This window comes from Protopterus annectens, chromosome 9.part0 (assembly GCF_019279795.1).
Source record: "Protopterus annectens isolate FY-2018-M chromosome 9.part0, PAN1.0, whole genome shotgun sequence".
NCBI classification, from domain to species: Eukaryota; Metazoa; Chordata; order Ceratodontiformes; family Protopteridae; genus Protopterus; species Protopterus annectens.
In genome coordinates, this window is record NC_056743.1 from 1,957,359,332 (window position 1) to 1,957,373,261 (window position 13,930).

General features: G+C 37.1%; 1 protein-coding gene across 2 annotated transcripts in view; it reads left to right on the forward strand.

Moving 5' to 3' along the window:
• LOC122812352 (hepatic lectin-like) overlaps nucleotides 1-13,930 on the forward strand; it is a 274,176-nt gene that overhangs the window by 118,926 nt on the left and 141,320 nt on the right. For both annotated transcript variants that reach the window (XM_044084776.1, XM_044084775.1), the window contains 2 exons: nucleotides 3,874-4,017; nucleotides 9,988-10,139. In XM_044084776.1, the coding sequence (XP_043940711.1) occupies nucleotides 3,874-4,017; nucleotides 9,988-10,139 (296 nt within the window). The remainder of the gene's footprint in view (nucleotides 1-3,873; nucleotides 4,018-9,987; nucleotides 10,140-13,930) is intronic.

The window sequence follows — 13,930 nt, forward strand, 5'->3', positions numbered from 1 at the left end:
AGGAGAAGATTTTAGATTCTAAAACGGATAAAGATGGGCGATGGTGTTACTTTATTCTTTCGTCTTCCCTATTTGATAAACCTATTTTACTTTTAAATATCTGTGCATCCTGTAATGATCAACAAATATTCATAACATCTTTGTATTCAATTTTAACACAATATGATAGATATTATATAATTATTGGAGGAGATTAGAATGCTTACCAAAATCCGAAGTTGGATAGATCTTGTCCACAAAGAGCATTTAATAAACATGCTGTATTAGCATTAAATGATATTAAGGAAGATTTACAACTATATGACCCTTTTCACTATTTGAACAATGTTAATAACACAAAAAAATTATACCTTTTATTCCCCATATCATAAAATGCGGTCCAGAGTAGATTTCTTTTTGATTTCAAGAACATTGATTAATTTAGAATCAATAGTTGTTACACATGCACGTTATTTATCAGATCACTCGAAAATTTCGTTAAGTTTTGCTAAGGAGTTAAAGGATACCCTGCGACAAAGAGGTTATAATTGGTCTCTTAACTCTAATCTGTTGAATAAGGAGAAAGTAATACAGGAAATTACAAATTACCTCAAAGATTTATTGGTTGAACTAAAGAAACAACAACATGCCCCAGATGTTGAATGGGCGACAGTTAAAACACAAATAAGAGGAATCCTTTTGCAAAAAGCTTCCTATTATAAAAAAATACAAAACAGAGATATTCAAAATTTAGAAACAAAAATTAGGATACTTGATCAAGAACTGATTTGGAATTTTAATGATCAAACAGAGTTGGAACTGCTTAAATGTCAAAAGGATCTCTTCTTAATTCAAAATAGTAGATTAACATTTCAGGAGCATAAGACGTTAGTGAGGTATGCTAATCATGTTCAAACATCATCAAGAGCATTAGCTAGGATCATTAACCAATCAAAAACAACAGGGCAAATTGCAGAAATACAATTTAATAATATAATATACTCTAAAACCGAGGATATCATTAATATTTTTGAGAAGATATATACCAATATTTACGATGGGCAAAAGGATGTGTCCTTGCATAGAATCTATAAACGATTTTTACAGACAATTAATTTTCCAAAAATAGGAGAGGATATTCAAAACGATTTAGTTAAACCGATATCCGAAGAAGAAATAGTATACATAATTCAACATATGAAATCACATAAATCACCAGGGCCTGATGGGTTAACAGTGGAATTTTATAAAAAGTTTGTAGATATTTTCGGTAAAATAGTTTCATCTGTATTTAACTATATAATTAGGAATAAAATTAGTGATCCTCATCTTAACGCTTCAAAAACTGTTTTTATACATAAACCCAATTCGGATCCCCAAAACCCTGATAATTATAGACCAATATCATTAATAAATGTAGACATGAAAATTTTAACCTCTATTATAGCATCTAGACTGAAAAAAATCATGACTCATATAATATCTAAAGAACAGGCTGGATTTATGGCAGGTAGACAAACTAGTGATAATACACTTACACTTCATACTATGATAGCGCATGCTAAACAAAATAATCTTAATATCTATGCCCTTATAATTGATGCACAGAAGGCCTTTGATAGGGTTGATATAAACTTTTTGTTTGAGCTTTTACCTTATTTTAACATATCTCATGAGTTTGTTCAAATGTTACAAATATTATATAGTAATCCCTATACTACACTGTACATTAATAGAAGTTTTTCTAAAAGAATACTGATCAAAAATGGAACATGTCAGGGCTAATTTTTATCTTGAACCTTTGTTCTTATATATTAAGCAGAACATATATCATAATGCCCCAATAATTTATGGAACCAAACTATTAATGGCAGCTTTTGCTGATGATCTTAACATTTATTGTGCATCCCCAATTTTAGATACTGAAAAGATATTAAAGGCTGTTAATGACTTTTCAGAAGTCTCTAACTATAGAATTAATTTGAAAAAAAAACAACATCTTCCCTTTAAGAACACCTAAACCTTTTTCGTTATTGCCTTTGGTGGGACAGGTAACATTTAAAGAAAATATTAAATACTTAGGTATTGGGTTTTCTACAGATAATAAAGACTTCTACAATAATAACATTAAAATAATTTGGGATCAAATAAGATCTGATTTTGGGAGGTGGAAGAATTTACGTCTGCCAGTTTTAGCAAAAGTTTCAATTATTAAAATGAATGTACTACCACGGTTACTATATATTTTTAGGTCTGCCCAATTAATAATTCCGAAGACATTTTTTAAGCAAATTCATAAAGAAATGGCTAAATTAATTTGGGAACCAAAAAAACTAGGATATCTTATGATAAATTAATGACCCCAAAAAATAGAGGAGGACTGGAGCTACCCAATTTTGAAATGTATTATTTAATTGTGAACTCTAATAGAATTCTGAGACTTGCTAGCTATGATATAACTAGTACTAAGTGGACACCAACTTGGGTGGTCCTGAATTATAAATATATTTTAAAATTGAATATTAATCCTAAAGCAATACCCTTTTTAGGCAAAGATACCTTGAAATTATATGGGATTATTGAACACATTAAAACATATATATTATCTTTACAAAACTTATTTCAATCATTAGATCTGGCTCAACATATGATGATTTTTCAACCCTTTCACAGGAATCCTAACTTGAGATTGAATAATCAATTAATTGATCTTAAAAAGTTTCCATTAATAGTCAATTTAACTCTGATTGATATATATAAATATCTTGAATGTTCGGCCAACCAAATAAGACAAGAATTTAACCTACCTAAAAACTATCTTGTTATTTTGAGACAAATTAGAGAACTTGCTATAAGTTATTTTAAAAATTTCAAACCTGAAGATGAGATTATAAAAAAATGCTCGGATTTGTGGCAAGCTCTCCAACAAGATATTAAATATATAACAACAACAAATAAATTAATTAAAGAATTTAAATTTCAAGATAAAATCTTGTTGTCGAACTATTGGGAAGATAAAATTCTATTGACAGACAAAAGTAATATGTTAAAAGGAATTGATTTGACTATCAAATCTACTTCTCTTCAAAAATTGATATATACCCAATTGATGGTATGGAATAATGCATATTATGCAAGTCTTGCCCTGCACAAATTGAATTCCAAAAATTCTCCAACTTGTCCATATTGTAAAAATCAACCGGCTGATCTTCTTCATATGTTCTGGAGCTGTAAATGCATATACAAACTTTGGAATTCCCTTAAGATTCAACTTCAGAAGATGGGTTACCAAAGTACAACGTTGTCATGGAAATTCATGATTTTGCATATTCCCCCGAAAGAACTCCCTAGATCACAAAGTATTATATGTATTAATATTTTTTTTTATTAATGAAGCTCTATATAGGTACTAATTGGTTAGACCCATCTAAAACATCATGGGAAAACTTTAGAGTTTTGGCAACAAGGCATATATTAGCTCATAAATATCTTTTAAATCCGCATAATAAAAATATTAATAATCCAAAAATTTGGGAACAAATATTTAATATTATACTAGCATAATACTTTTAATTTGAAGGTATAAAGAATTATTTATACACTTGAAGAGAAGTTTGCAATCAAACTGTTTATTACTTGAAATGTTTTTTAACTATTCTTGTTTTTCTTGTGTAATTAGTCTTTTACATGGAAGCATTCTTGTAAATATTGTATATATGTTTGGTGTGGTTGTTAGTGATATTTGTTAGTAGTTCCTTTTAAAATGTTGTTTTTGTTTTTAATTGTGTATAAAAATAATATAACAATAAAAATTTATTATGGAAAAAAAAAAAAAGAAAGAATAGTCAGAATAGCCACAAACTTTGATTCTCATCAGATTTGTCTTTTTTTCAGTTTTAGAGCTGTCCTCGTTAATCACATCTATATCTGGGAGTCAGAATCAACTAAAGCAACAAGTCTCGCAGCTCCCAACATCCTTGGATGTCCAAACTAATATAAACCAAGTGAAGCAGGAAATTAGCAGCCTAAAAGAAGAACGTAAGCTTTAATTTCTCTACAGCATGTTCTGTTTGGTACTGGACTTAACTAAGTTAGCAATTGTTCATAACATCAAACATCCAAAAGACTGATGTATATGATACACCTTCTTATTCCTATTATTATTATTATTATTATTATTTCTTAAAGAGGTAAAAGTCATTAAGCAGACACAATAGTTAGAATGGGGGACCTCAGAGATTTGGCCTTGCACTTGCTACATTTCATGATCACAGTAACCTTATATAGGAATCAAAATAATGTGAACAAAAACCAACCCGTTTGGAACTTAACCCACAAAATCTGGGATTCCCTTTCAGAAGTACAGCATCTAATTTTGTGCATCCTGGCAATTTAAAGATTAAAGTGTGAGTCCAACAAATAACAGTAAATTTCAAACTTCCCTCTTACATCTTTAAGGCATTTATTTGCAGAGTGCCCTAGCATCCCTGCACCCCAAAAATGGAAGCTTATGCCCTCCTCACCCCTGTTATTTATATATACTAACTCCAAAATTACTGAATGTTGGAGAATGGGGAATACCCCAAAGTAGTGCTGTTCCCAACCTAATTTGCATTTCCTATAAGTAACACATTATTGACAATTTTGAGGATTGCAATTATGCTTTTGGAATTTCAAGAGGTGCCACAAATACAAAGGTTGTAGTGCAGGATTTGGCATAATACGTAGCACTGTATAGTGTTGAACGGATGCAATAATCATTTCTTAGGGTGTATCTTGTGAAGCATTTACCCATGAATGCTCAATTTAGACCATTCGCGAGAAGCCCACATGATCTAATGAAAGTACAAATCCATTACTAACATTCTAAACCCCTAAAACTAATCACTACCATTATACCTTGGATCACCATTTATATATGTATTTATTGTTTTGTTTGTGGATTTTGTTTTCTGTCTTATCTGTCTTGCTTTGTGTACAGTTATCAAATGAATACACTTTTGATAACCAATTATTTTAGAGCTTTTAGTTATAAAATGTGTTTTTAACAGAAGTTAAGAATCATTCTGAAAGTGTATTTATCAGTATTTAAGAAAGTAAGTTTGCATTTACATTTTTATGCTAAAAGTTATAACATTACTTCTGAATAAAGATTTTATTGTTGTAACAGAAACAAAGGTGCAACAAGACATGTGCGCATGTGTATACACTTTTCTTCCATTAACATCCAGTTTAAACTATGGCCAGGATTCAGTAACCTGGATCACAATGCCCAAATCTCTTTCTCCCAGGTTTGCTCATTGCAATGCCAGTTTCTCATTTAGAGATCAGTGTAGCATCTCTGTTGTAGTATGACACCTGCCTGTAGTCCTATGTCAGTCTTGCTAGAAAGAAGGCATGCAAATGCAACAATCTTCTCAGCTTCTCAGCGCTTCTGTGGATCCCTAGTGATATCTGCATTGTTTACTGTATTTATTTCCTTGCTTCGCTTGAAAGAAAGTTACTGTTTGTCGTTTTTGCATTTAAGTTACCTGTAACACATTGCACTTGTTACCTGGCACTTGCTCACTAAAGCAATTATAAGTTAGCACTAAAAATTAAAAGCACTACACCCTCGCTCCTCACTTGCCCTTGTTTTCAATTATAAAGGAATTCCCAATATTATTCTAGCATGTCCAAAGGTCAGTTGTCAATCTCCTCTCCGGTCCAGCTGGTGAATATGGGAATCTTGAGGCAATGTTACAACTGTCTCATGTACACAGACAACCCTCTCCTCCTCCCAACAAATTCCAACACATGTGAGAGATGCAACCATATAGCCAAACTGGAGGCTAAGCTCTCTCAACTCAGTACTGGCATAACCAGTCAGGAGGAGAAGGAAACCACACTCACTACAATTCCAGTCTCACATAGACCTACCACGACAGCAAACCAAACACATAATCACACAAAACATACTGGAGGCTCTAAATAAAGATCTGCCTAAGCAGCAGAGACCTCCAAAGCAGACACCCAAGCAACCGCTACCCCAAAACAAAACACATGCAACACATATCTCACAAAGCCAGTGTGCCGAACAGTCACAGCCCTTAAGGCTAAACAACACACCTGATACACTTGAAATAGGTGACTCTATCGTCAGGCACACTGACGTCCCGCTCACCAGGCTGAACAAGGAGAAGGTCATGGTGAGCAGCCTGTCTGGCGCTAGGATCCGCAACATAACACAAGCACTCAGGTCACTCCAAGGCAAGTACAAATATGACTCAGTCAATGACCATGCTGGTGTGAATGACCTGAGACGTACCTCCCTGGACTACATGAAAAGAGACATAGAGGAGCTCTCTGAGCATGTAGCCCAGGCTGGTATGACCCTGACCTTGACTAGCATCTTACCCTCACCAAGAATGATGCCAAAATATGAAGACAAGATGATCAATTTCAACAATTGGCTTAAGTATTGGTGTCATTCAAAGGGGATCCAATGCCTGTCAGCTTGGGATGATATGCATGACAAGCCACGATGCTTTGCTAGGGACGGCTTGCACCTGTCACCCCTGGGCTTTCGGATATTGGCAAAGGCTCTTGCTACCCCCATAGTGCCTTTTTTAGGCAAGGATCAAAAGACAAACCCACCTCCATAGGTATCACAAGGGATAAGAAACTAAGAGTAATGCTACTCAACGCTAGAAGTCTAAACCTCAAGATGCACGCACTCGAAACTCTCCTTAGCATGGAGAACATTGATATCTGTGCAGTAACAGAAACCTGGTTCAGGACTCCCGAGAGCACCCCAGCACTACCAGGTTATACCTCATACCATGCTTTTTGGCCCCAAAACTTGGACCGAACCACAAATGGAGGGGGAGTATCGATATTCATCAAAGATACCCACACCTCCAGGTTGATGGCAAAGCACGAAGCATCAGAGACTATCCATGTGCAACTAACAGTGGGTAAAACTGCCTTCCAGTTTATAGCCTGCTACAGACCACCCTCCCAAACCCAGGAACCCCACTCGGCCTTCCTGAGAACACTGGAAAATATGAAGGTCTCTCCAAACACCATTATATTGGGCGACTTCAACTACTCAAACATAGATTGGGAGCATTACTCTAGCTCCAACACCCTTGCCCAAAGGTTCTTAGAATTCATAAACTCAAATGCTATGGAGCAACTTGTTACCACTCCCACAAGAGGGGAAAACATACTGGACCTGATCATCACCAACATGGGGACTCTATGCTCCAGACCAGAAGTGTGTCCCTCACTGGTAAAATCAGACCATAAACTGATCTCACTGGATATTCACATCCCAACCCCACCCCCTGCCCAGAAAACCACAGTGAAAAACTTCTCTAAAGGAAATTTCACACTCCTCAAAACCGAGGTGGAATCCTTCAAAGCCCCCGAGCCTGTGGAAAATACAGCCCAGACCGCAGAATCCTTTATAAATGCATTCTATGAATACCTTCAGGAATGCATGGATCATGCAATCCCAAATAAAACAAAGACCTAATCCTCCAAAGGCAGACGACCTGTCTGGTGGACCCCAGCCATAAACAAACTATACAATAGAAGGAGGAAGCTACTACATGATAGAGCAAAATCCCTAAAAGGGAAGGCATCTCTGATCAGTATTAGCAAAAAACTAAGGGCACTCATAAAATCGTCAAAGGCCTGCTTCGAGAGAAAAATTGCACAGGACACTAAGGATAATCACAAGGCTTTCTTTAGTTATGTTAGGAACCTGGGTGGGAATTCCCAGATATGCTCAGAATTAGTCCAAAATGACAAAAAATACACTGATCCCACAGACATTGCCAACATCCTAGCTGACAGGTTCAGTGCAAACTCCCCCCCCCACCAAAAGGGCAAATATCTATCCCAGCAGAGTGCTGCCCCCCTGACATCTCAGATGCTCAGGTGGGAGCCGCCCTCTCCAAAGCATAAAACACAGCATCAATGGGACCAGACGGTGTCCCAGGCTGCGTCCTACATGAACTCCAAGAAGAGCTAAACCCAAACATAAAACTACTGTTCAGTCTCAGCCTTACTACAGGATATGTACCCAAAGAGTGGCGTACAGCAACAGTGGTCCCTCTCCACAAAGGTGGTGCCTCAATGGACCCTGGAAACTATCGCCCCATAAGCCTGACTAGCTTGGTCTGCAAAGCTATGGAAAGGATCATCATGGACCTCATAAATAAAGATATTGGGGACCTACAGACACTGGATCCTACCCAGTTTGGCTTTGTTAAGGGCAGATCCTGCCTCTTAAACCTGGTTGACTTCTTTGAAACAGTCACCAAGGCCATTGACGAAGGGAAGGTGGTCCACACAGCCTATCTGGACCTCGCAAAAGCCTTCGATACAATACCCCACTCGGGCATTATAGATAAGCTCACCAGCTTAAATATAAACCCCTATGTCACTAGATGGGTTGCAAACTGGCTCAAGGACAGAACCCACATGGTTAGAATTGCTGGAGCCATGTCAGACTCCAAACCAGTTACAAGCGGCGTCCCACAAGGCTCAGTCCTGGAACCTCTCTTGTTTGGTATATATTTCTCGGAGGTACAGGCCAACATGGAAGGACTGTGGCTGACCAAGTTCGCAGATGACTGCAAACTGGGCGCCATAATCGACTCTCCAGCCGACACAAGCATCCTCCAAAAGGACCTCACAGAAACAGACAACTGGTGCCAGAGCCATGGCTTAAAGCTAAACGCCAAAATGTGTATAGTCATCCCCTTTGGCAAAAACAAAGTGCCCACAAATTACCACATAGGTGGTAATCCATTAAGTACAGAAGAAGTAATTAGGGACCTAGGGACCCAAGTTGATAGCAATCTCTCATTTGACAACCACGTGGCCAAAGTGGTTAGAAAAACATTTTATATAGCCCACCTAATCATGAAGGGATTCACATCTAGATTAGGGGAGGTCATCGTGCCTCTTTACTCATCCCTCATCAGGCCCATAATTGAGTACAATGACCCTTTTGGGATGTACCTTACCAAACACCTGCAGCAACTGGAAAGACCCCAAAAGTACCTCACCAAGAGGATCAAAGGGCTCAAACAGATGCCATATGCTGCCCGGTTAAAGAAACTCCAGCTCTACTCAGTGGCATACCGCCTGCTCAAAGGTGACCTGTGCCTGATGTATAAGGCCATGTCCAACCCGGAATTAAGGGAGATGCTGCACCTCAGAAAATCCAAATCCCATCGAGCTACACGCTCGAGAGACTTGAACCTCAGCACTGAAATAAATAGGACATGCTGGAGGGACAGATTCATAACCCAGAGGCTCCCTTCACTCTGGAATAAAATCCCAGTCCAGGTTAGGCAGAGTCCCTCACTGACTCTCTTCAAGAGGAATCTTGATGAGTGGATGGGAGATCGTAGGTTTACCCCGGGTATCACTTCTGTGTCACTGTTAGACAGAGGCACAGTATACTAACCTTGAAAAAGGGCATAGCAAAATTAATTTAAAATGGGTGGCGAAAGCCAAACACACTCTGGCTAGGCTTATAAATGCCCTAGGGCAGATAGCCTAGTATGAACCTATGAACCTATGAACCTATGAATCTGGGGACACGCTAATGCTAATTAGCCATGTGAGTAAAAATCCTTCAACAGTACCAGACTAGTATAAAATCATGTATAATTTTAAACATTATTCAGATTTAGAAAAATGTTAATAGAACAACATTTTTTGCATCAACGTGCATTTTCTGAACAGTAAGAAGTATACAACTCTAATGTCTGGCATTGCTGACATACTGTCCCAAAAAATCAATACATTTTCTAAGGAAAGGATAAAAATATAAGACAAACTCAGGGATGTTCTGCAATAATCTGTGCAGATGAGAATTATGCCTGATATATTTGGTAAGAGAGTTGTGCTTTTAACTGCCTCATAAAGATAACATGTGTACATAAAGGATGTCTTCTTAATAATAAGGCTTGGTGTTTTATCTAAAATGTTACTACTTTTCCGCAGTTGCTTCATTTAAACTAAAGGATCTTGGCTGGAAGACATTCAAGAATAAACAGTACTTCTTGACAAATAACACACTACCCTGGGACCAGGCAAAGAGTTGGTGTGAATCTAAGGGAGCAAAACTGGCTGTCATCACTAGCCAAGAACAACAGGTACATTTATTACTATTGTTATTGTGATGCCCCTGCATTGATCCAGTAATTAAGGAGCCTCAATCCTCACCACTAGCACCAGTGAGGGATGTACACATTGGGAGGATGACAAATACACACACAGTAAAGTACAATTTCCCTTAAGAGTACAGAGATCACAGTCAGTTTGAGGGTTGGTTTCTCTCTCTTTCTCCAGATCCCCAATATGACTCCCCACTGGCACAGCTATAGTGTTAAGATCTCAGCTGAGGGGTCAAGCCAAGACCTCCAGCACCCTCTCTGTCCAACCAGTGCTTCATGTCCCTGCCCAAGTAGCTCACACACACACACACACACACACACACACACACACACACACACACACACACACGCAAAAACACACACACACAAAAACACACACACTGGCACAGGTTTATTAACTATGCCCCCTTCTGCCCAGACTATAAGGTAGTTATCACTGCCACCAAGCCCTCATTATCAGCTACTCTAAGGCCCTTCCCAAAAGGTGAACAATCCTACTGTGTGATGTTACTATTATCCAAATGGTAAGTGTGACCAAGACCAAGGCTATTTAGGAGTGGCCTGTACAGTGTCACCAAATACAAATGCAAGTTCTCTAAGAGCTTAAATATCTCTAAACAAACCAGCCACAATTAAAATTGTTAAATATATTTAATAATATTTTATTTATTTTATTTTACATTTGTTGACTGGGCTAGTCTAACTGGATACATGTCCATTTTCAGTAGAGGCCCGGGGAGATAAGCTCCAAGATAGAACAATTAAATTAACAAGATAACAAATAAGGAAACATTAAACAAAAAAAATCATATTTACAATGCATATTACAGGTTATCACAGTAAATTCAGCAGTGCAGAATACAGACATAACACAGCATGCTAGTACAATCAAAATGTTCTAGAGGGAGATAGTATTATGGTTAATAAGGAAGGAATTACAGTTAATAAGTAGAAGGGGTAGGAAGAGCAAAATATTAAGAGATACATAACTAGTCAGGCTTAGTACAGGGGCATAACCACTGTGTTCTGAGGAACACTTTCAATTTGTTTTTAAAGCATGATACTGAGGGAAGTGAGGAGAGTTCACTGGGGAGGAGATTCCAGGCTTTTCCAACAATATTAGAAAAGAGAGAGTCACCAGTCTTGTTGTTTGGTTTAGTGGTATGTACTAGAAGTCTCTGAGAAGTCCTTAAGGATTTCAGGTTTTTATAGGGAGTGATGAGTGTGGATAGAATAGGAGTTTTGGAAGGTTTGTAAAAAGTGTTGTGGGCTATAGATAGTTGATGGACTTTAATCAGATTTTGTACTTCAAGTCATCCCAGCTGCTTTAAATTAATGCAATAGTGGGTTCTAAATGGGTTGCCTGTAGCAAATCTGGCAATGTTATTGTAAGACATTTCCAATTTGCTAAGATTATTTTTAGATAGATTAGTAAAAATGGGTGAGGCATAAAGAAGTGAAGAGATTAGATGAGTGTGTGCTATAGTGGTTTTAGCTGAAGGTAAGAGGAAGGATTTTACCCTATAGAGAGAGCCAAGTTTTTTGTTGACAGTTTTTATAGTATTGTTAATATCGATATCAAAGTTCAGATTGTTGTCAATGGTGATACCCAATAGTTTTGTGGTTGGATCAGGGGATATAATAGTTTTATTGGTAGAGATAACTGAGAAATCAAGAGGAGAGGACTTATTGGTGGGAGAGAAGAGGAGGAGTTTAGTCTTTTTGGGGTTTAGGAGAAGGCATCTATGTGTGAACCATTGCTCAGCTGTGTTAAATACTTGATGGGTAAGAGATTGAAGTTCAGAAGAGGAGGTGGCTGAGCATATCAGTGTGGAGTCATCTGCATATTGTATGCATGTGGCTTGGGGGATAATAGAAAAAGAACAAGACAATACTCAATACAATAACTACAGAGTTCAGAATCATAGGAAATATTTTAAAACAACATTTCAGGACAGTCTCAAATAAATACAGAAAACATCTACACTAATCTTTACTATATTCCTATCTATATCTAGAAGAAATTACTTTTTCCCTAGTTACTTACTATTAGCAAGGCAAATGCAGATGAGTATAGAATGGATGTTTCTAGGGTCAAGACAAGATGCAAAATGCAAAGTCTGCCTCTGAGAGTCTGAGAGAGTTCTTAAATTACTATCAAACATTACTGCTAGGTCAGCTCGGATGACATCACTCTTTGTCACCTGCCGTCAGTTCCCAGGCTAACAGAAACTTAACATTTTAGCAGCTGTGTGTGAGAAGTACATATCTCTCAGATGTTTGCTCAGAACTGGAAGTCGTAAAACTATTAAACACTTTTAAATTCTAAACCTAGTAATTATTTCTGTTTCAAGATAATAGAAAAACTTCTAGCTCTAGACACCCTGTCTTCTTGCTGAAACTGAGAGATAACACAATCGTAAAACAATTTCAACTTATTTTCTTGATGGTTTGCAAGTTAACTCTGTATGTTCCCACATCTACTATTAAAACATACATTTGCACAGGTATATAGTTTATATACATTTTTGTTCTTTTCCAGTAGGGTACACTGTGGTTACATTCTTGAAGCTCAGTACATAACACACAGTTCAACACACACTTCTGCACTAGTAGTTTAATACACACATATCATATAGTTATCTTACATTTGTAAGACAAGCATATGAATCATATTAATATTTACAAATGACATATGATTATTTACAATATTCAAGATAGCTGGGCTGGCAGCATCACAGTTATTATTATTATTATGATGCCATTGTTTCTAATATATATTTATAATATCAATAAAACCATGACAAGGGAGGGAAAAAGGGGAATGGGAAGGAAAAGAGTCCACATTCTGGCAGCAATGTATAGGCATAATTATTAGATGACATCAACAGTTGTTAAGTACTGTATATAACTAAAATGTGTTACCACCCTCTATCAACAATGCAGAAACCCTGTCCATCAAACTCCAACTTAATAAATCTAAATCCATTTATATTATTTGTACCTATATTCCTCCAGGAAACAACATTAACACTCTTGAAAACATTCTTAATAGTCTTTCCACCATTCTACCCCAAGAAACAATTGTACTTGGAGATTTTAACATCGACTGGACTACTTGTAACTCCCCCAATCCTACCACCCATATTAATCTTCATGGCTTCTCTCAAATAATAAACTCCCCCACTAGAATTCATAAACCTAATAATAAAGAAACCATCCTTGACTGGATCCTTATAAACAGTCATCCTGGAACCTATACAACAGGAACACTACCAGATGACATTAGTGACCATGTTCTAACCTATATAACAAAGCAAAAGCCTCATAGTCCTAAAAATAATACTTTTAAATCATATCGCTCAAATAAGCACTTTAAAGCAGAAAGCTTTCAAAGTAAACTTAAGGCCTGTGACTGGTCACCACTGAAACTACTCAAACTAGATGAAGCTGTTTCCTACTTTAATACTAAATTCCTAGAAATCCTAGATCTCCACGCCCCCCTGCGCTCTTCCCGAGTTAGGAGCAAACCAGCCCCATGGCTCACAAAACAAACCAAGGAAAAAATATTCCTTAGGAACAGAATATGGGCCAAATGGAGAGCCACTAAGAGCTCTACAGACCAGCTACTATATAAACAACTAAGAAATGCAACTAAAAAAGACATTATCCTAGACAAAAAAAACTTGTATCACCACCTTCAACAATCTCACCCAAAAAACCCTCAAAAGTTCTGGTCAGGCATTAATAAACTTCTCCAACCAGGACAT